General features: G+C 34.7%; 1 protein-coding gene across 1 annotated transcript in view; it reads left to right on the forward strand.

Annotated features, from left to right (window-relative positions):
* Positions 1 to 21,486, forward strand: part of TM9SF3 (transmembrane 9 superfamily member 3) — a 57,713-nt gene extending 36,227 nt beyond the window's left edge. The window contains exons 8-15 of the mRNA XM_043475854.1: positions 1,160 to 1,254; positions 2,783 to 2,913; positions 11,634 to 11,773; positions 14,622 to 14,690; positions 15,532 to 15,678; positions 16,130 to 16,213; positions 16,338 to 16,414; positions 20,129 to 21,486. Of these exons, the coding sequence (XP_043331789.1) occupies positions 1,160 to 1,254; positions 2,783 to 2,913; positions 11,634 to 11,773; positions 14,622 to 14,690; positions 15,532 to 15,678; positions 16,130 to 16,213; positions 16,338 to 16,414; positions 20,129 to 20,196 (811 nt within the window). The 3' untranslated portion in view covers positions 20,197 to 21,486. The remainder of the gene's footprint in view (positions 1 to 1,159; positions 1,255 to 2,782; positions 2,914 to 11,633; positions 11,774 to 14,621; positions 14,691 to 15,531; positions 15,679 to 16,129; positions 16,214 to 16,337; positions 16,415 to 20,128) is intronic.
* Positions 21,487 to 23,220: the final 1,734 nt, after the last annotated feature.

Raw genomic sequence — 23,220 nt, forward strand, 5'->3', positions numbered from 1 at the left:
TATTCTTGAAAAAACAAATTTGGCTTTTCAAACTGATTAACTTTGAGAAACCCACAATCTTTTAAACATGGGAAACATATTGCTGCCACGTTTCTTTTTAGCTGTATATTTATGTAATTGAATATTATATAGTGTTTTAACATACACATTAAGAAATTGAGCTTAAGTGTTTGAGCAGAAAAGTGGTACATGTTTCAAGACTGTATGGTGGCTTTGTAAGTCCACGTAGACGGACAATGGAATGTAATAATTATTATCCAGAAAATGGTTAATTTTTGAAAGTTGTGTTTCCTTCCAGCACACACATTAGTGTAATATTCTTGTAAGTTGTGTTTAAAAGAGTATTCTTTAACTCAAATTAACAAGGCTATACGTTCTGTCTACAGACTTTTACCTTCCTAGTTGTGGTGAGTTTCAGAAATGGTCTTTATTTTTAGTTAAGTACATTTCTATATTATGGCAGATGATGCTGTCATTTTATCATTTTATTATTTCTCTTTGCAATTAGGCATTTAAAATATCTTTGTCCAGTTTTGTTCAATAGGGGAGTTGATCTGTATTGCCTAGATAGCATTACTGGAAGAAGAGGTTAGAAATTATTGATCTGAGTTAATGTTGATTTGTAGACTTATGAATTTTTAAAAACTGTTTTAACAGTATAAGGGAAACTAAATAGAAGTCTCAGTACTATACCATTTAAAGTAATAGTAGTAATATAGGTTACAGTACTTCCATCTTATTTCTGTCAGCAGGCAAGACTCTTAAGCAGTTAAACTATAAAGAGAAATATTCTAATTAATTTTCTTAACAGATGAATATTCTTTGCCATGTGATGCGATTGGTTCACAAGGTTGCAAAACAGTTTTAGTGCCAGCTTCTAGTATGTTTGCCAAAGAAATGTGAAATGTTTGTTAGGAATATTATGAAATTTAACTTCAAATTAAAGAAAAGTAGGATCAGTCTGTTACCATTTACATGTAATTTTAACTAGAAATTCATTTACTGGGCAACCTTTTGAGGTCCGCTGCAGTCCAGGAATATATTTTTTCTGTTACTGCTAAATTTGTCTTTGATGTTAAACTGATGTTAATGTGATAGTATGATATTTTCTTTAAATCATTGGTTTTAGTTTATCATATATGTTGTTTTGCCTTTTTAGGAGGGGGTCAATGCTCAGTACAGCCATATTTGTCTATGCTGCTACATCTCCAGTGAATGGTTATTTTGGAGGAAGTCTGTATGCTAGACAAGGAGGTAATTTCTGAGTTACTGTTTGTGTTTTTAATTACAGATTCTAATATTTCACTGTAAGGTGTATGTAGTTTCAAATGGGCAGTACAGCCATTATAAAGTCATTTGTTATCCAGTTTCACATAATCTCCACCAAACCTGTTACATGTTCTCATCTGCTCTTTATGGAATCCTTACATTTTATTTCCTAAAATTATGAATAATTAGTAGATTATCTCCATTGTCCACTGTGAAGTTAGGCCTGAGGAAGCTGTGGGAGAGAGTGTATTTAAGTTACTATTATTATTTTGCTTTGAGGTGTCTAATTCCCTAGTAGTGCTCCATGGGAGGCTTCCTCATAGACTCTATAGCTTTACAACTGAACATAAAGGCATATTTCATGGTTTGTGGATATATGTCTGGGCAGTGGGAGGATAATAGGAAGGAAAGCTGTTTATTTCTGTTGACCCTTAAATACTTTTCAAAAGATCCTGCAGAAAGATTTTCTATCACAATCTTTTGCTAAAGGAGCTTCATCTGAAATACCCCCCTGCTGCTTTACTATTGTGACCTGAAAATGATGGGTGTTCATGTATGATGTGAGGTTTCTGCCTTGTGGTGTTTCTTTCTGTGATGGCATTTAAGGTCTTTAAGTTCGTTTGTTTTTCCTATAATTGGTTGGGGTCAGAAAAGTGATAAAAGTAATAGATTTGCATATTTCAGTTTATGAATGAAAGGTTGTTGAAAGATGTTAAAATTATATTCCTCAGGATAGAGACTTCCTAATGAGATTTTCCTAGCCCTTCCTAAGCATTAGAGGATCCTGCCCTTCTTTTAGTAGGCTAGACATAAAGGCTAGAGGAGCTCAGAGCACAGGATCATTTAAAATTCCCCCAGGATATCCTGGTTTACCATGGCTTTTAAAAAAAATTGGTCCTGTCAGACTTAATGTGGTCTATACTGTAAACAGAGATAATTCTTTGGATTGCCTGAAGGAGTGTCATTGCAGATTCCTGACTATTTTAGTTAGCTGTTCAGTTTCTCTGTTCTCCCTCTAGATATGGGAAATGAGTCTTAGCACACAGGTCTACCATCCTGAGGAAGTAGGGATGCCTGAGGTAATGCCTGCTTTGAATTTGATCTGAAAACTGGTTAGGCTAAGAGCTGTACAGTTTATGGTCTCCAGAAAAGTTTCCACAGGAGGAACAGGTTACCCAAAACAGGAAATTGAACACAAATTCGCTTTTAGTCTGATTGCAAGTGAAGAACACCCAACCAAACTTAACTTTACTACACTTGTTCTTGAAATTTGGCAGAGTTCAGACTTAAACTTAGGAGTATCAGATCTTACCAAGGGTAATCTAAAGGTTATTTTCTGATTGACAGTGTCCTGAGGAGATCTGATCATGTCCATGTCTGACATTGAAAGTATAGGATAAGAGAAGGCTAGAAAAGAGTTGGAACTTAAGAAGAGAAATAGCCACCTTTCAAACATTGATGTATGTCTGTCTACCTAGCTTCTCTGATCGTTAGAGTTTCCCTTTTCTTTCAGGAAGGAGATGGATAAAGCAGATGTTCATTGGTGCATTCCTCATCCCAGCTATGGTGTGTGGCACTGCCTTCTTCATCAATTTTATAGCCATTTATTACCATGCTTCGAGAGCCATTCCTTTTGGAACAATGGTGAGTTGCTCAAATCTTACTTTTAGACTGAGAGTATATTGGTGATGGACAGGGAGGCCTGGCATGCTGCAGTTGATGGGGTCGAAAGGAGTCGGACATGACTGAACTGACTGACTGACTGACTGATAAGCATTCTAATATGAGCTCTACCGTCTATCCAGGGTACCTCTAAACTAGGCGGTACCTTAAGTATAACGCTACCTTTTACTATTTGCAGCCAGTCCCTACTCAGTCCTGGAAAGTTAGGTAAAGAAAATTTTTTCTTGATTTTGTCAACCAATGAAGTGAAAGGTCAACTTTAAAGTAAGACAAAAGAGAACACTGTATTGTTTTATTAGGAATGAGGGAAACTGGTGAGTATATTTCAGAGGAAGGATGATGACACGCAAGAAACATGGGTGTTTTAAGGTGATAGTTGAGTGCAGTGGTAGGAAGTGAAGACTGTAGCATTTTTTTTTTGTAACAGTACTATTTTTAGAACCTCATGAAAGCATTTATATTAATATTGATAACTTACATGCTATAAATATTTAAATCCTATTTTATATCTTACATGTTATTACAGAGTTTGAAATGTTTTAAATTTTTTAAATATATTAAAACTAAAGCACAGGAATACTGGTGCTTTATAGAGGTAACTCACAGTCTTGATTCTTCCAGTTGTTACCATTTTACTAGAAACAGAATTTTAGGCCTAGAGTAGACTTCAGTCTTAGTGTACACTTGTGCAGACATGCACACGCACATACACACACATAATGCAAGTTGCAAGGTGGTTACTGTTTTTCAGAGAGGTAATGTAACATTTAACGTCATACAGATTTAATGGCAGAACTGCAACTGGAACCCATATCTCTGAATTTTAACCTTGTTTTGGGTTTCTTTCTATCATATGGGAGTTACTGAATGGTCCCAGAAAAGTCCAGATGATTGGTTGTTTTACAGTCCAAGTTTTTCAGAGATACCTTGCGTATATGTTTTTATTAAATCTTTAATAATTTTTATTTAGGAATATTTTGCAGATTGCTTCAAAATTGCAAGCTTTTTTTTGGTTTGGTTTTTGTTTTTCAAGCCACGGATACTGATAATGGTTAGGAAAGGGTAAAAGAATTAGTAACATTGAGAACTGGAAAATAATTTGCTTTATAGTAGTTCTAGGCCATCAGAAATTATATAGAGAGAGTCAAGTTACTTAGAGGTGATCTGCCAAATGAATTACTATCATAGGGCTTTAAAAATTAAAATTCAGATTCTGTTTTAATTTTTATAATTTGTTACGGTGAAATGTTATTTCAAAGTTGCTTTGTTTCACAAAAATTATAAATGTTGCCACTCTGTAAATGGGGTTTTAAATGTTAACATTCAATGTAATTTACCTTTAGATACTTTATTACTTACCGATTACTCAAGTACAGTATCAGACTCTATGCTGAGCAAGAGATGGTTTATAAAATTGGTTTATAAAATTGATGGTTTATAAAATTGATCTTCATTGTATAAAAAGACTGGCTGTTGGTGCTTAGCATCCTCCTACAATGTCCTGGTCTTTGTAATGAAGGACTACTGCTTTCAGGTTGTAATCAGGTGTGTGGTCTAAAATTTTTTCTTCCTTTTAAGAGTGTCGTAATTTGTTTAGAACATGAAATGTAAGAATTGAGATATTTGACGTAGTTGTCCATTAAGTGTTTTAACTACTTAAATTTGTATTTTAAGTTATTTGGCTTGTTGACATTATGAAGAAAATGGTTATATTATTCTCATAAACTCCATGGTCCCCAACCTTGGATACACATAGAATCACATGGAAGTTTAAAAAATTTCAATGCCCAGGGCTTCATCCTATGCCAGTTTATCTGTCCTACTTTAAACCCAATCTCTAGTGTTTACCTGATTCTAGTTCTCAGCGTCTGAGGATGGATCTGTTAGTTGTAAAGTTCCCGAGTCCCATATGTCTGAGAAACTGGATCCCTTACTTTAATACCCTCGTCTAAAATCAGAGTCTTCAAATAATCCTGTATACTCTTCCTCAGGCTTATTCTATCCCTGTTCCTTTGATTTCATACCCGTTGAGCCCTTTCTCTGGGTGATCTTCTCTCTAGTTCTGTTTTCTCAGAGAGTCCACAATTGAGGGCTTAATTCATTCTTAGTAAGAGTGACTTCAGCTTCTGTGTTGCCCTGCAGAGGCACCAGAACAATGGGGATTGTGTCCACTTGAAGTCCAGAGTTCTGTCAGAATACTTCTGTTGTCCCGAGGACTAGCCCAAGATAAGATTGAAAGTGGGAGAAGTTTGTCTCTGGACCCCAAATTCTCTGGTCATATGTACCTGTACATAAAAGCCATTAAATCCATGCCAGATTGAACTTGTTGAGTACTTGTCAATCTTAGCAGCTTATTAAAGGTAAACGAAACATAAATAGAGGGTGGTAGCAGTAATCTAAGCTAATGTCTAGCATCTAGTCTTAAGGCATGATTCCTAGAGAATATTACAAAACTCTATAAGAGAGCATTTAAATGAAATTCGGGGTCAAAGATGGTTCAGAGATGAACATACCCGTTCCTAAAGTTGGCTTATTCTGGCCAAGATACTACAGAGAGTTAGAGAGAGTGTACTTCAAATTAAATTGAATCTGGTAAAGTAACCTTTTTCCTTTGGAATTTGTTCAAAAATGATTTAAGTGTCATACCCAGAGTTTTTGGTCCTGTGAGGGTTTCCTGGGAGTGAGGAAAGATTTGCCAGGGGATTCTGAAAAATGTTTTAGGCATCAAGTCTTCTCTGGGTTGTAAATCTCAGATTCTTAATGATATTGGAGGTTTTCAAAGGACAGAGAACCAAATTGTAGAGTTTTAAACTCATAGAGACAAAGTAGCACAGAAACTGATAACCTTTCAATCTAAATATCATTCACCTCAGAATGCACTGATAGATCCGTGACTTATCATACTTTATGATTTAGTCTCTCAGTGGGTAGAGTAGTTGATGGAGAAGTAAGCGGTCATGAGCCATGTTTGTCATTTTAAGATTGTTTTACCTTGGGAGGGGAATTATCAGAAATGTGCCCTATGTTTTAGGAAAAAAGATTTCACAAATATTTAGGGAAATGCTCTCTCATGATCCGAATATTTTACCATTACTGGGAAAATGTCATGAGAATTCAGGGGTCTCAGAAATGAAATTCATGAGGTGTAATCAGAAATTAACACAGTGAGGGAAGAATGGAGACAAAGATTAATGGATGGGTGCTATTTTGTGATCTCTCAAAGGTTGTAAGAAGAGTATAATCAATTGACCATATATTTGTTGGATCTATTTCTGGACTTTCTTTTCTACTTTGTTGTTTCATTGATTGATTCGGGTTGGTTGGTTGGTTTGTTTTTCCAGTATCACACTGTGTTGATTATTGTAGCTTTACAATAAGTCTTGAAATCAATTCTTTTTCAAAGTTGTTTTGGATTTTTTAGGTTCTTTGCATTTCCGTGTGAAGTTTAGAATTGGCTTGTCAAATTCTACAGAAAAACCTGATTAGAATTCCATTAAATCTATTGGATAAATTTGGGAAGGATTCACATCTTAACAATATTGAGTCTTGATTAATGAACATGGTATATCTCTTGATTTATTTAGACATCCTTACTTTTTCTTTGTAATGTTTTGTAGATTTTAATGTTTTGGTTTTGTACAGCTTTTATTGAAATTACTCCTAAGTATTTCATATTTTTTATTTTATTCATAAATGGTATTTCTTAAATTAAAATTTTGGTTGCTTGTTCCTAGTGTATAGAAAAATAGTTGATTTATGCATATTGGCTTTGCATCCTGCAACTTGGCTAAACTCACTTATTAGTTCTTATTTCTCTTTTGTAGATTCCCAGAGATTTTTTGCATGTATTGTGTTGTCTAAGAATAAACAGTTTTACTTCTGCCTTTCTAATCTGTATACCTTTTATTGCCTCACTGCACTGGTTAGAGCCTCTAGTTCTTTTCTTTTTCTTGCCTTATTGCACTGACTAGAACCTCCAGTCCAGTGTTGAACAGAAGAGGTGAGAGCAGACTCTTTATCGTGTTCCCAGTCTTAGGGGCAAGGTATTCAGCCTTATGCCATCAAGAAATGTTACCTGTCGTTTTTTCATACATGTCCTTCATCAGGTTGATGAAGTTCCCCTCTATTCCTAGTTTGCTGAGTTTGTTTTATTGTGAAGGGAGGTTGGCTCTTGCAACAATTTTTTCTGCACCTTTCGAGATGATCTATGATTTTTCTTTTTTTAGTCTGATAATATGGTGGATTGCATTGATTGATTTTTGACTCTTAAACCACTCTGGAATTCCATTGATAAACCTCAATTTGTTATGATGTAGTGGCTCAGACGGTAAAGTGTCAGTCTACAATGCGGAAGACCCAGGTTCAATCCCTGGGTTGGGAAGATCTCCTGGAGAAGGAAATGGCAACCCACTCCAGTATTCTTGCCTGGAAAATCCCACAGACGGAGGAGTGTGGTAGGCTACAGTCCATGGGGTCGTAAAGAGTTGGACACGACTGAGCGACTTCACTTTCACTTTATTATTCATTTTATATATAGCTTGATTTAATTTGCTGAAATTTGTTCTTTTTTGTTGTTTTGCATCTATGTTTATGAGAAATATGGATCTGCAGTTTTCTTGTAATATCTTTTTTTAATGGTTTGATATCAGGATAATGCTAGCTTTATATTGGATTGGCCAAAAAATTCATTCAGATTTTTTCATACCAGCTTACAGAAAACCTCAAACTTTTTGGCCAGCTCTGTAGAATAAGTTGTTAACTTCAAATCCAGTGTGTTCTTCTGTTATAGTATTGAAGTTGCCAGGAATCAGAATGAGAAGTGTTGAAAATATCTATAAGATAGGCTTCTTATAAGTATTTGTGTTTGAGTTGGCAGTGTCCTGATTATTAGGTTGATTATTGTCAGCATGCTTAAATTGAAGCTAATTTTTATATCGACATAAAGGTATAAAATGTATAAGTAAAAAAGGAGCGATAAAAATTGTCTGCTCTGAGCACATGTCAAGGAAATACCTAAACATAATGACTGAGAAGATGATATATTTTCTAAGAATCACCTTGTGCTAAGTCGATTCAGTTGTGTCCAACTCTTTGTGACCCCATGAACTGTAGCCCACTAGGCTCCTCTGTCCATGGGATTTTTCAGGCAATACTGGAGTGGGTTACTGTGCCCTCCTCCAAGGGATCTTCCCAACCCAGGGATTGAACCTGAGTCTCTCAAGTCTCCTGCATTGGCAGGAGGGTTTTTTAATCACTGGCACTACCTGGGAAGCCTGAGAATCACCCCACCTATAAGCAATTACTGTCTGTCACCCTCAGTGAAATTTATATCCTTTAGCATCCCAAACAGAGAAGGGAATGGCAACCCACTCCAGTACTCTTGCCTGGGAAATCCCATGGACGGAGGAGCCTGGTGGGCTGCAGTCCATGGGGTCGCACAGAGTCGGACACGACTGAAGCAACTTAGCAGCAGCATTCCAAAATAGCACATTTTGGGCTGCCTGTTCCCTTTCCATTTTACTCACACCGCAGATTTCCTTAAAAGGCCAGTTTGGAAACAAAGGTAAAATAATATTCACAATCTTGCCTTGTGACTGAGATTGAGAATAGTTGACCAATTGGTACATCTTTGGAGTATTAAAGAGTGATATGCAGTATTTGTTTCTAACTTCTTCTTGTCAGTAGGGGACGCCCTCAACCTGTAGTGAGTCCTTCCTTCCCCCCTCCCTGTTTTCACTTTACATTGATCCGTGAACAAAGGCTAGGAAGCTCTAAGGGAAGGCCCTATATTAGTTTGAGTTCCAGGTTTTCTCCAGTGTATTAAGCTAATGATTTTTTAACTCTTAGTTGCTAAATTTCAAGTTAATTGAAAGCTTAATGTAGAAACCCAAGAAAGAAAACAGATAATAAGCATGCTTCTATTAGTCTAAATAAATTTTGCTAATTCAGTACTTTAACATTTTAAGTTTAATGAAGGCAAGAAAGTTGTGATGAATACAGATCTAATATCAAGGGGTAAGATAACATTCTTCTTTAGTAACCAGTTTATTTGGTTGAGTATCAGTACTGAGAAAAATTCTGACTTCACAGATGATTTAGTTCCATGTGACTGTTTAACAACTCACATTGCAGTCTCAGAGTATTTCTTCAAGTAAACTCATCCAGAACTTGGACATAAAGGAGTAGGAAATTGGTTTCACAGTTCAGTCACTAATAGTTTCCAACATACTGCTCACATTTTTACCATGTATTAAAGTCAGGAAAAAGGGGAGGGGATTTAAACAAATATAAACAGTGATAATGTCTTGATGAGACTGTTTATTGGTTCCTTTATTGACTGTTGTTAATGCTTTGAGCACACAGGCAGGGTATGCCTTCACTTCACCTGCCACTTAATTGCTTATGACATGCATGTACTGTAGTGCATTTGCTTATAAAGCTTTTAATGAGCAAATATGTGCAGGCCAGAATTGGGTGGGAGTGGGGTATGGGACAGAAGAACAAAAGACCAGTGTAGGCCTTCCTAATCAGTGATACATTTAGTAGGAGTCCAAATATATATATATACAGAGATAGCAGAAGAAACTTTATTCTGAAGTTTACATGAAATGAGTTAACCTGATTGTGGTATCTCCAGGTATTAATATTTGGTATGAAAATAATTTGAGTCTGTTTATTTTTTTGTTGCTCTTTATTTTTACTTTATTTTTAAAATTTATTTTTAGTTGATGGATAATTGCTTTACAATATTGTGTTGGTTTCTGCCATACATCAACTATTACTTGGCCATAGGTATACATATGTCCCCTCCCTCTTGACCCTTCTCCCACCTTATTTTTTTTACAGTTAAAAATAATTTTTTTAAAAAAGCTATTTTCAAAAGGATATTCAAATCAAGTGCTTGTGGGATTCCTAACTAAAACTTTTTTCAGCAGGACCTGAGGGTTCTGTGGAACAGTTTGAAAACTACTTTGCTAGACCATGTCATTCCACATAGGAATGTTTTCTCAACAACTTCTCTTCAGTCCTTGTTTGAAATTAGAGTTCTGGTAAATTAAGGGAAAATATGTAGGTCTCTTATTACAATGTTTTAGTATTTATGAGTTTTATATACTTAATGGTAGCAAAATAATAATTAAAAAACAACAAAAATTGAGACAGAATTCAACCCCCAAATATGGGATATGCATAATTCACAATATATCCTAGTATTTAAAATATCTTTAAAACATCTGCCTATTTTTTATGTTTCACCTTTTCTTATTATTCATATAAGCAAAAATTCATATTATTAACACATCTAAACTGAGATACCACTGATTTGAGTTTCTAAGTCTGAGCTTTAAAATGGAATGTCAGAACTCTTAACTCTCCTACTTTTGTACGAGTTTTACTGGGCTTCCCTGGTGGCTCAGATGGTAGAGTCCGCCTGCAATGCAGGAGACCTGGGTTTGATCCCTGGTTGGGAATATTCTCTGGAGGAGGACATGGCAACCCACTCCAGTATTCTTGCCTAGAGAATCCCCATGGACAGAGGGGTTTGGTAGGCTACAGTCCCTGAGGTTGCAAAGAATGGACACGATTGAGCGACTAAGCACGACCTGAAGGGAAAATGATGATGCCCTTTGGTTTGTCTAAACACATGCAAGCACACATCAGGGTATAATGAAGATGTAGAGTTTTCAGTAATGTTGCTTCAAATTAGATTCTTTCCTTCTCATGTCATCACTGTGGATTTTCTACCCCACACCTCTTCATTTCTCTCAGTTAATTTCTTCACAATTTTCATTCAGCGTTTCTCTCACTGTTGATTTATTAGAACCCCAAAATATATATTTGAGAGATACTAGAGGTGATTCAGTTCTGTTTCAGTTTTAGAAGTTCAGAGTGAACTAATCCTGATTTACATGGTGGCTGAAAAGAGCTTGAGTGTGTCTCTGTAAGAATACAAGTTCATATAAAAAAGAAAAAAAATCACAAAAAAAATGCTTCCTTAACTTTGGTTCTAGAATCTCTGTATGGTCTCCCCTGTAATGTTAGACTTTGGATTACTAATAGGCAGAGAAATAGTCATATTATTTTAGTAATATACATATATGCATAAATAGTGATGTTTTCTTATTTTTAAGATCCTAAAGCACTGTAGAATAGAAACGAGCAGACAGAATGAGACAGGCAGATCTGAAATGAAATCTTAGTTTGGCTACCTACTAAACTGTGTGATCATGGGAAGTCACGTAGCCTCTCTGTCTCATTTTCTTCACCTGTGAAGTAGGGAAATAACACGTGTAAAGGTCCTTGAGCTTATTAGGAGCTCAGTGAAGTATAGGCAAGTAAATAAGTTGGTTATAATGATAAAAGATAAAGGATATGTTAAAATCATGACAGCTGAAACAGAGAAAAAAGGACTATGGCAGGGGCAGTGTGCAAGAATAGGAAATATTGGGAGCTACAGTTGATAGGAAATATGGTTCAACTTGTATTTAGTTTAATTCTAATATTTTAAAGGACATTCTTTTCCTATTGCTATTAGTATGTATTCTGCACAATTTTAACCCATTTTGAACTTAAACATTTTCTTTTATAATCAAATTGTGTTTAAATTTTTTTATCCTTTTTATTTGTTTTTGTTAATATTATTGTTCTCTGAGTAATCACACACATTTTAATTTAATTTACAGGTGGCTGTTTGTTGCATCTGTTTTTTTGTTATCCTTCCTCTAAATCTTGTTGGTACAATACTTGGCCGAAATCTGTCAGGTCAACCCAACTTTCCTTGTCGTGTCAATGCTGTGCCTCGTCCCATACCGGAGAAAAAATGGTAAAGAGAATGCTAAATTTTCTTTGATTGCTTCTCACAATATATAAATTCTTAAGGCTATTGCGTATACATAACTTTTAGAATTGGCATGTATTTATAAGTTTAAACTTAAGATTTGTATTTTTCTTTCTCCTTCAACTTATATTGTTAGGAGTAGTAATAAATGGTATCTTTATTTCACTTTTTGAATATTAGTGCCATTCACAGAGAAATCAAATGCTTTGGTCAGTACACTAGTTCATAGAGGCAGATAGGACCTAACGCAGCAGCTGTTGTATTACTGCAGCCTATAAACCAAGTCTGTTTTTATAAATAACGTTTTGTTGGAATATAGCCACGCCTGTTTATTCCCATATTGTCTATGACTGCTTTTCCACTCTAGCATCAGAGTTAAACAGTTATGACAGACACCAACCATATCACCTGTAGAACATGAAATATTATCTGAGCCTTTACAGAAAAAGTTTGCCAACACCTGGCTTACAATTTCAGTGTCCTTTCCACATTTTTTATTCAAAATAAAATTGACACACATTTATAGCCATATATTTTGAATCAATTGAGAGATTAACTAGGGCTTCCCAGGTGGCACTAATGGTAAAGAATCTGCCTGCCAATGCCAGAGATGCAGGAAAGGCCGGTTCAATCCCTGGGTCAGAAAGATCCCCTGGAGTAGGAAATGGCACCCCACCCCAGTTTTCTTGCCTGGAAAATTCCATGGGCAGAGGAGCCAGGCGGCCTCCAATCCATAGGGCCACAAAGAGTTGAATGTGACTGAGCACATAATTTACTGGCCTACATTCTTTATCTTCACTTCTGGGGTAGTATAGAAATCTCTTAGATACATTTTTGTCATTTTATGCACAAAATGTATTTTTGAGGATCTCCCGTAATTCAAGATTTAATCCTGACAAAAAGATGACAGGTATTTCTGTTTAATAGCTAAAGCTATTCTTCTATTGCAGTAGTTTAAACATAGTTTATAGTTCATTTAGTTGGCTTTGAAATAGTGATTCTTGATGGATTTTTAACTTGAGATGGTTTATATTTTTTCAACCTTGGACATAAAATGAGATATCACTAATATGTTTATATTTCTAATTTTTGTAATTCAAATTTGAATAAAATGTGAACTCACTGTGCATATGTTTTGCCCTTTAAAATTAGCATATTGAATGTTTTAGTGCTGATTTATGCTATTCTGCATTCTTTATTTTACTAATTCTTACAGACATAAATAGAACAATCTTACTGCATATTTTTTTATTCCTCATCTCATTTAAAACAACTATATGGTAGACTCTACATATTCATAATAGGGGATATATATTGAAATGCCTCTGTTCATAGATATTTTGCTGTATTATAAATATTACTTATTTTCAAGTACTTATACAGTCTTTTGAAGACCTGGAGGTATGTAGACATTTGCAGAAGTGGAAGCTGGATAAAATAGCCTCATAATTTAAAGGAGAGTGATCTGTTCTAGTCTTAGGAATTATACATGTTCTATTTTTTTTTTTTCTTTTTTTTAGATTAGTGCTATGAGGATGTCTGTAGTCTGTGTTTTAAAGTCAGTTTTATCTTCTTCAAATCAAGATTAGCCTGTTAAGGCCCATTGATATCCTGATGTTCCTTCACCCATTACTTAGGAGGATAAGATTAAAGTAAAAGCCTAGTCAGAAATCACAAAAGTTGCTCTGGGTCACTAGATTGGTGAGAGGAAGGAGTAACCTGTACTCTTACTAACCATGGGTGACGTTTAGGTATAGGAAAGGCTCACATGTCTCTTCATTTTCTCTATGTCATTATATGGGAACCAAAATCCACATCCTAGATCTGGCAGGCAAGTCATTTTTAACCTCTGTGGATCTTGACTTCTTATAAAAGGAAGAAAGGAGACGAGATTAAATGATCTTTAATTTTTTTTTTTCAGCTCTCAACTCATTTTCTTCTCAATTTTGTAGTTTGTTCATGTCAGAAATGGTAGTTTGCTGTCTTTTATGTGCAGTGTACTATGCCAGGCACTGGGAATACCTAGATGAATAGCTTCTGCCTGCCAGGGTTTATAATCTAGTGAGTAATTATATAAGTAATTAGTACAGTATAGTGTGGTAAGTGCAGCCTTGGAGTTACATTCAGAAGGCAGTCGAAGAACCCACCTCTGGCTGGGAGACTTGGGAAGGGCGTTATAGGGAGAACACTCGAGCCAGTACTTGCAGGAAAAGAAATATGAGACAAGAGAGGGCATTCAGGGTTGGAGAATTACTGACTGCAATCAGTAAATATTTGTTGAGTAAATGAATGAGGTTTGAATTTTATTTTTGAGTCATTCTTTGACTCCTTTTATAACTCAGAACTCATAATACTTTAATTGTATAATTCAAAGGAAAAGGAATTACTGAACCAAGGAAAGCATGAGCAAAGAGACTGACAAGGCCACAATTTGGGAAACATTATTTCAGATGGGGGAGGCAGTTTCAAAACTTGTATTTTCTTTTCCTATGGCTTTCTGTAAGTAAAGGACTAAAATTTTTAGAAGTTACTGTAAAGTATAGATCAGGAGGAGACAGAGTTTTTCTTGAGTTCTGCCAGTATCAAGAATTTGTGTTCCTGAAATTCTTATCTTGGGCTTTAATGCCAAAAAGAATTTTAACAATAAAATTTTAACTATGGCTAATTTGAAATCCCATTTCACTATTGTGCCTCTTTGAATTTTTGTTTTTTCTCTTTACTGGCTTATTTCTGTCCTTTAGATTATTTTTAAGTACCAACGATTCCTGTTATCAGAGTTAATATAATGTGGAAATCATACTAGAAGTTCACTGCTAATTTCAATATTTTCCAGGTTCATGGAGCCTGCAGTTATTGTTTGCCTAGGAGGAATTTTACCTTTTGGCTCAATCTTTATTGAAATGTAAGTTTTGGCAATGTATTTATGTTTGGAGAGATTTCATTGTAATAAGATAAAGGAAATATGGGAGTTAGGGGCGCTCCCCCTTCCCTTGCCCAGAGCACTGCTTAGATGCTCCTCTCAGGTGCATTGGTGAAGCGCCTGTCATGGTGCGTCATGATTGTCCCTTTATTGATATTCCGTGCTGAACTCATCTCCTTGAGGGTAGAGACTGTTTAACTGTGTTCTCGCTGCTTCTCTGATATGTGTAGGGCTTCTGTAAATATCTGTTGAAAGAATGGGTAATAGATAAGGTAACTAGCAAGCAGAAGGAAACAAGAAAAAGAAAAAAGGTTAAAAAAATCCTTTTTGTTTTAATGATGGCTTAGGTAATGGAATTAGAGGAAAGGATCTTTTTTTGGTATAAAATCATAGTGCCCTTTCTCTTGCAGTCCTGTGAAAATGGCATAGAGCTTTCTTAGACTTTCTTTGCCTAATTATTTTTATTTTCCTAATTTTATACATTATTACCATATCAAACCTTTTTAAAAAATTTAATCGGGTGTTTTGTAAACTGTGTTGCTTGTATAGTAGTATGCAGAAAAAAATAAATGAGAGAATTTATTTTAAAAATATGAATTTTTAGCTGTTTTCATTTTTCTTTTCCACAGTACACTCCTAAAGCTTCTCATTTATTCAGTTTTACTTAGAGATGAAAGGGGAGGAAGGGAAACTGTTGAAAGTTGCTTGGAAGAAAAATATTGAGATTTAAGTGATAACTAAGGTGCAGATGAGATTTAGCAAGAACAGGGTAAGTTTTATGAATAAAGATTGGAGAACTGTGTCTTTGTTGGGCTGTATTTAGGTATTTCATCTTCACCTCTTTCTGGGCGTACAAGATCTATTATGTCTATGGCTTCATGATGCTGGTGCTCGTCATCCTGTGCATCGTGACTGTCTGTGTGACCATCGTGTGCACGTACTTTCTACTCAATGCAGAGGATTACAGGTGGTGAGTACTTACTTCTGGGAGGAGCTTCTGGGGACCATATAATGTAAAATAAGATTGCATTTGAAATGTATCAAGTGAAGTAAAAATCTATATACAAGTTTTCTTAAGATAGTGTAGGAGTTTTTTCAATTATAAAAATATTGACGATTTTAGAGAAAGGAATAGTATCAGTCAAAAAAATTGGGAGTATTAATGAGGGTCACTGTTTTAAACATGAGGAGACATTTGAAAAAGGAAATGGTTTATTTAGGGTCATTTATAATTAGATATCTGATAAAATTTAGGATCTCTCCTTCCAGTTCTTTGGCTTTCTCCTTGTTGATATATTTAAATGCCATTATACATGCATTTGTTTTTATATATATAGAATCATAAAGGATGTTTTTATAAAATGCTTTGCTTTAAAATCTTTCAGTGCGATCCATTCAAAAGAGTTACTTTTTTTCTTTAGGCAATGGACAAGTTTTCTCTCTGCTGCATCCACTGCAATTTATGTTTACATGTATTCCTTTTACTACTATTTTTTCAAAACAAAGTAAGTGGAGACATTTTCTCATTTTGTATTTTAGAAACTAAGTATCATTTAAATGCTAGAATTTAGGCCTTATGTTGAAAGTAAAAATGGATATGCTGTATATGATTTTTTTGTTTTATTTCAGGATGTATGGCTTATTTCAAACATCATTTTACTTTGGATATATGGCGGTATTTAGCACAGCCTTGGGGATAATGTGTGGTAAGTTCTGAAATTCTTGGAATATCATGAGTAAATCTCTGAGTGTTTCTGAATCAGAAAAATACAGTTTTTGGAAACTGAGAAATAACCTTCTATTGTTTGATCAGGAACACCAAAAGAAACTCAGACATCTGATTTCAGTCCTTTTAACTATTCCTCAAAATCTAATTTATTACCTCACTGATTTCTTTAATTTCCTGTTTTTAATAATTGTGTATAGCACTATTTCCCATACCACAATTAGTTTTTCATTCATGTTGAGAATTGCGTTTTTTTTTTTTAAGCTTAGATTGTTTGGAAAAGATTATTGTGTAAACAAGTTAAGGTTTTGGCCAAATGATTTTTGTTTGGAAGTTTCTGTTCCCCTGTTCATTGAGGTAAGAGTGTCCAGGAGGCAGCACAATTGACTGGTTCTGAGTACACACACTTGGGTGTTTGCAGACCGGGCTCAAGTTCTGGCTGTGCAGTCTGTGGTTCTATACCTTGATCCAATTCCCCAAGCTCTCCAAGCGTCTATAAAAGGAGGATGATATCACTGTTTCATGGATGTATTACAGTCTTCCATTAAATGGAAGAGGTAATAGTTATCACCATAAATAGAGTGTATAGTGTGTGTGAAATAGCTAGAAAATGAAAGAACTTTTTAGAAGCACCATGAAAAATGGAAAAGACATGAACTGGAAAGTTTAAGAAATCTGGATTAAATCTCCATGCTGCCACTTAACCTCCTTTGTGGCCATGGGAGGGCATATTAACCTGTCTCATTTTCTAATCTATAAAATGGGCATATCTTTCAGAGAAGTTATCTGTAATAGTGTCGTGTGTATAAAGCACCAGGTATAATGCAGGTCTGTTATTAGGTGGTGAGACATATGAGACGTGGTGGGGAGTTTTGGGGAGGAGCAGGACTTTGGGGGGCCAGTCTTGATTGTGAATCGTAGTGCCCCTACTTAATAGCTAAATTTTTGAATGCTTTTCCTGTTGAAATTTCATCTTGCTGCCTGACAGTCCTGGCACATTTACAGTTCCCTGCTGTTCTGGCAATGTCCCAACATTTATTCTTTAATGGGTTTATATGCCTTCAGTGCTAATCTGTTTTTGTCAGGGAGGGGAACAAGTTCACACTGGAAATGATTAAAATGTCATCATAATACAAAAATTATACATACTCATCTGGTTATATTGCTAATATGCTTTTTCAATCAGTAATTGAAAGAAAAATATATATATTTTGTAATGTAGAAAAAAAATAATTTTGTTAAGGGGGAAATAATTAGATTGCTGCAGACTTTATGTTTTGAGCATAGCATTTTAGTTTTTAAAAAATTAAGTTTGGTATTATTCCCAAGACATTTCTTTTTCTAGAGAGCATATTCAGTCTCTTCCTTTTATAAAGTAGTATTTTATAAGGTTATTCTTGAGATAGTCATAAGATTAAGAAAAATGATTCTCTAGATTGACACTATTTTGCTTTTAAGCATATCTCTGCTCAAAAGGGAACAATATTTTATAAGTCTTGAAAATTGAATTTGCTTATTGGACTAGTACTGTATTGTGCCAGTTAAATTTTTGATTCTACCTAAAATTTTACAGATACTTTAAATTAAAAAGAATTCAGGTTTTTAAAATTGAATGGTTATTTCCACTTATCTTGTAAGAACTTATATATAGCTATTTTAAGGTGAATTATCACTAATTTTCAAGGATAATATAATTTCATATTAAAAAATAAGTGTCTATTTATTACAAAAATAGTTTTCCTTTATTGTCTGAGTGGGTTTTTAAAATATTTCTGATATTTAATTATGGGGAATTTTCAAATATATGCAAAAAGAGAAACAGTAGTATATACGTAGTGAGTCCCCATGTACCTAACATACCTAATAACATCAGGAATTGTCAACTTGTATCCTGTCTTGTCTTCGTTCTTTTCCCACTTTACCTCCTTTTTTTCTGATGTGAATCTCAAGCTTCATGTCATTTTAGCTGTAAATATTTGTGTGTGTGTGTATATGCATGTGGGTATATAGATACATCAAATGTGCAGTGTTTATATAATTATTATATAGCTATAATATATAAGAATGCATTATATAATAATATTTATATATATATATATAATTTCCTAAGGTGCTCAAATATTCACTTAGTATTCACTTTTATCCCACACATCCTCATTTCTTTTTTAATACAGTTTGCATCAAGATCCAATTAAAGTCCATGCATTGCTTGGTAAAACTGTCTTTTAAGCAGCTTTAAGTCTGTTGATGTTTACTCTCTTTTCCCTTACAATTACTTAAGAAACTTAGGTTTTGGTTGGTTTGTTTGTTTGAAATCCTGTTGAGTTTTTCACTCTGGGTTAGGCTGATTGCATCCCTAAGGTATTATTTAATGTTTCTCTGTGTGCTTTTCCCTGTATTTCCTGTAAAGTGGTAGTTAGATCTGTAGACCTGATCACACTCAAGAATACCTGTCCAATAACACTTAACAGGTGGTTTGTAAACTTTCATAAGGAGGCACTTAAATGTCTGGTTGTCTCTGTGAGGTTAGCAGCCGTTGATGATCATTGCCTAGTTCTTCCACTAAGTTCATTAGTGGTTACAATATTTTCATTCCATTGTTCCTTTTATATTTATTAGCTGGGACACTTCTCTAAGGAGAAACTTCCTTTCATCAGCCATTTGATTCCATTGAGCTACAGTTTACATATGTATAGGAAAGGCAGAAAGACTTATTTTTTCCTTGCATACACCTTGGGTGAATAAAAGTTAGTTCAAAGGTAGCCAGTTAGGTGTATGTGTGTGTATCATTAACTCACGGAAGACTGACTTTTAGACTTTGATGGTAAATTCCTAAATCCAGTGGAGAATCTTCTCTATCATACGAATGACCACCTGTCTTGTTCTAAAGATCTCTTAGTATTTACAGTAAAGAACTATACAGTTAATTCATTGATTCAACAAATATTTATTGAGTATCTTACCATGTGCCAAGTACTTTTTAAGGGCTAGGAGGCAGAAACTTAATTTAACAAAACAGAAACACCCCTGCTTTCTGATATTTTGGGCCCTGTTTGAGGCTAATTATTCAAAAACAGCATTTCAAAATTCCTGATCTACTTATCTGTCTGTCTCATCCATGTCCTCAAATGCCTACCTTTCTACCAGTCACACAGCTTCTACATTTAAACATAAAAAGGAAGTCATCAGAAATGTGTCCTCTCTAGAGCTTCAGATGCTATTGGGCCATGGGTCTCAGTCCTTCCCTGAGAGAACCCCCAGTCACTTCTTACTAAATTATCCATAAGTGTATCATATTGTTTGGAGAACATGTTAGTATTATTTTAATAACCTAGAATAATCTATGCTTAAATTTTTAAAAGACTTATTTTTTCCATTTAATGGATTTTTGTCATTCTGAAATTATTCTGTCTTTTTAAGAGATTATTTTAATTCATATAGTTCATAATTCATGAAATAATTGATATTTAACTATAAAAATGTTACATCAGGCCAGACTTGGTATATGACAGCAACAGGTAATTTGCAAAACAAGTGACACTATTTTAGTAAGTTTAGGGAGAATGCTAACATTAGATGTTATCTTAAAAAAAGAATAACTTTCCAGAGCAGAGAGCATTTAGTGTTTGTTTGTAAATGATGGGTATATGCTCTGTATGTATTTGTTTCAAAACATCTTATTTTATCTTTACAGGAGCGATTGGTTACATGGGAACAAGTGCCTTTGTCCGAAAAATCTATACTAATGTGAAAATTGACTAAAGACCCAAGAAAGCCTGGAACTTCGGATCAATTTCTCTTTCACAGGGGTGGAACTTGCACAGCAAAAAAAAAAAAAGGCGCAAGAAGAGATTTGGGCTTTAACACTGGGTACTTTGTGGGTCTCTTTCGTGGATGGCTTAAAGTAACATCTATTTCCATTGATCCTAGGTTCTTACTGACTGCTTTCTCCAACTGTTCACAGCAAATGCTTGGATTTTATGCAGTAGGCATTACTACAGTACATGGCTAAACTTCCCAAAAACTAGCTCATTAAAGATGAAATAGACCAGCTCTCTTCAGTGAAGAGGACAAATAGTTTATTTAAAGCATTTGTTCCAATAAAATAAATAGAGGGAAACTTGGATGCTAAAATTACATGAATAGAAATCTTCCTGGCACTAGTGTTTCTACAATACTGAAAAATGATGTTCCAGAAAGATTACTTTTTTTCTCTTATTTTTACTGCCATCATCAACCTGTTGTGGGACATTTTTATATATTGAACCTGGGTTCTTTTTTGACCTGCTTTTTTTCCGCCCCCAATTCAACTGCATCCTTTTTTTTTTTTAAGAGAAAATTTTAAAATATTAAATCCTGCATGTAATATATCTGCTGTCATCTTAGTTGGACCAACTTCCCATTTATTTATCTTAAAACTATCCAGTTACATCTTAATTCCATCCAAAGAAGATACAGTTTGAAGATAGAGGTGTACTCTCTACAATGCAATTTACTGTACAGTTAGGAAGCAAATTGTTAAATGGAGAAGATATTTGTTTTTATTAAACATTTTGAGATTTAGATAAACTACATTTTAACTGAATGTCTAAAGTGATTATCTGCCCCCTCCCCCCAAGTTAGTCTTACATCTTTTTTGGGTTTGAATGAAGGTTTTACATAAGAAATTATTAAAAACAAGGGGGGTGGGTAATAAATGTATATAACATTAAATAATGTAATGTAGGTGTAGATTCCCAAATGCATTTGGATGTACAGATTGACTACGGAGTACTTTTTTCTGATGATGATTGGTGTAGAAATGTGTGAATTTGGGTGGCTTTTTACATCTTGCCTACCAGTGCATGAAACATTGGGGTTTCTTCAAAATGTGTGTGTCATACTTCTTTTGGGAGGGGGGATTGTTTTCTTTTGTTTTTCTTCCTGAGACTCCCTACAGGAGCCAAATTTGTAATTTAGAAACATTTAATTTTGTTAATCCTGTCTGGGGCACTTAAGTAACATCTGAAGCATTACTGCTTTAGAATGTTAAAATAAAATTTCCTGACCAAATTGTTTTGTGAAAATACATGTGTTTGCAATTTGAAGATATCTTTTCAAAAGACAGTATTACTGAACGCAGGGGGTTTTTTTATCATGCTTTTCTGATATAAGGGACCCATACTTTAAAATCCCCAATATTGCTTTCATCTAGATTATCCAGTGCAGTCACAAAATGAATGAGAAGCCCTTTGAATGAAATTGTGGCACAAAATCTGTTCAGGTCAGTGTACTATGTAAAGTGGGGATGGGTAAAAGTGGTTAGTGTACTAGAGGATGAGCAAATAAAGCTTACAGTTTTCTAAGAGAAGTAATTTTAATTTTGAATACATCTTTCTGGAACGGTCCATAATGTGAAGTTTTCCTAGAACCATTGAGTTTCTAGTTTAATAGTTTGCTATGCAAATGACCACCTAAAAACTATACTGTATATTGGTGTTTTTAGAAAGACTCAAAACATTTTAACCTTAATGTATTTAAACCTTAACATGAAGTTCATGCCACTCAGTTACATAAGGTGTTTTTATTACAAAATATGTTTCTGTAAATTAATAGACTCTGCATCCTTTAATATAGCATTAAAGACTATAAAGGGTGGCAAGTTTGATTTCTTACCACTTAAATACGACTGACATGAACAAACAGAAATTTGATCAAAAGCTGTCGGTAAATCGTCTTCTTCAAGTCAAAATATTAAGTGTAACCTGCTAGTTCCTTCATTTTCTGTTTTTTCTCACACCTGCCTTTAAGATCTAATAAGAAAACTAAAAGTTAGTACTTAATGGCTTATATTATATAACTTTTAAAATACATGTAAAATTCTTACAAGAACATAGAGTCTATCTGATATATTGTAAATTGGGTGGCAAGCTTCTATCTTTATAAAATGAAATTTGTTTCTCATGAATCTTTCAGGTAAGATACAGGGTTTTTAAAGAATGAGTGATTTAGCTGCATTCAGGTACACCAGTTCTTTTACTAAACTAATCTGTATTTGAAAATCTTTGGAATCTTCACTGAAAAATAATTTTGTAATATCCAAATATGTGAAGAACTATTAAAATGAGTATAAGTCACCTTGAAAAGTCCTTTAGAAAATAGGTATTGGTTTATGGCTTTGTAGAGGGGCTGGGTTTTGTGTGTGTGTGTGTGTGTGTGTCTTGAAGAAGATGTAATCCACAAATAGTTCCATAGCTTTCAGTTGTAGAATAGCAAAATATATTATTTAAGTTAATCAAAGGGTAGGATTTTTCCACTTCATAAATGCTATTTGTCTTTCATTTATTAACATTTGCTCAACTTAGCAACTGAAGTTTTGAATATTTTCACAAACTGGGGATTTGTATCTGTAAGCACGCTTCACCTGAAACTTAGCTACACTAGTGACATTGTTAATACGTATACTCTAGTACAAGAGTGGGCTTCCCTGATGGCTCCAACGATAAAGAGTCTGCCTACCACGCAGGAGACCTGGGTTTGATCCCTGGGTAGGGAAGATCCCCTGGAGGAGGACATGACCGCCCACTCCAGTATTTTTGCCTTGGAGAATCCCATGGACAGAGGAGCCTGGCAGTGCAAGAGTAGGATAAGGTGGAAATGTAGTGACTGGAAAGTTGGGAAAGCATCCATCATGTTGAGCTTCTGGATTGTATGGAGTTTGCCCATAAATTAAGCCCCATGCCCTTGGAATTAATTACATTGTGGTGATTTCTGAACATAGTGAATGGTATGCTTGAGTGTTTTCCA

The sequence above is a fragment of the Cervus canadensis genome, chromosome 8 (assembly GCF_019320065.1).
Source record: "Cervus canadensis isolate Bull #8, Minnesota chromosome 8, ASM1932006v1, whole genome shotgun sequence".
Classification (NCBI taxonomy): domain Eukaryota; kingdom Metazoa; phylum Chordata; class Mammalia; order Artiodactyla; family Cervidae; genus Cervus; species Cervus canadensis.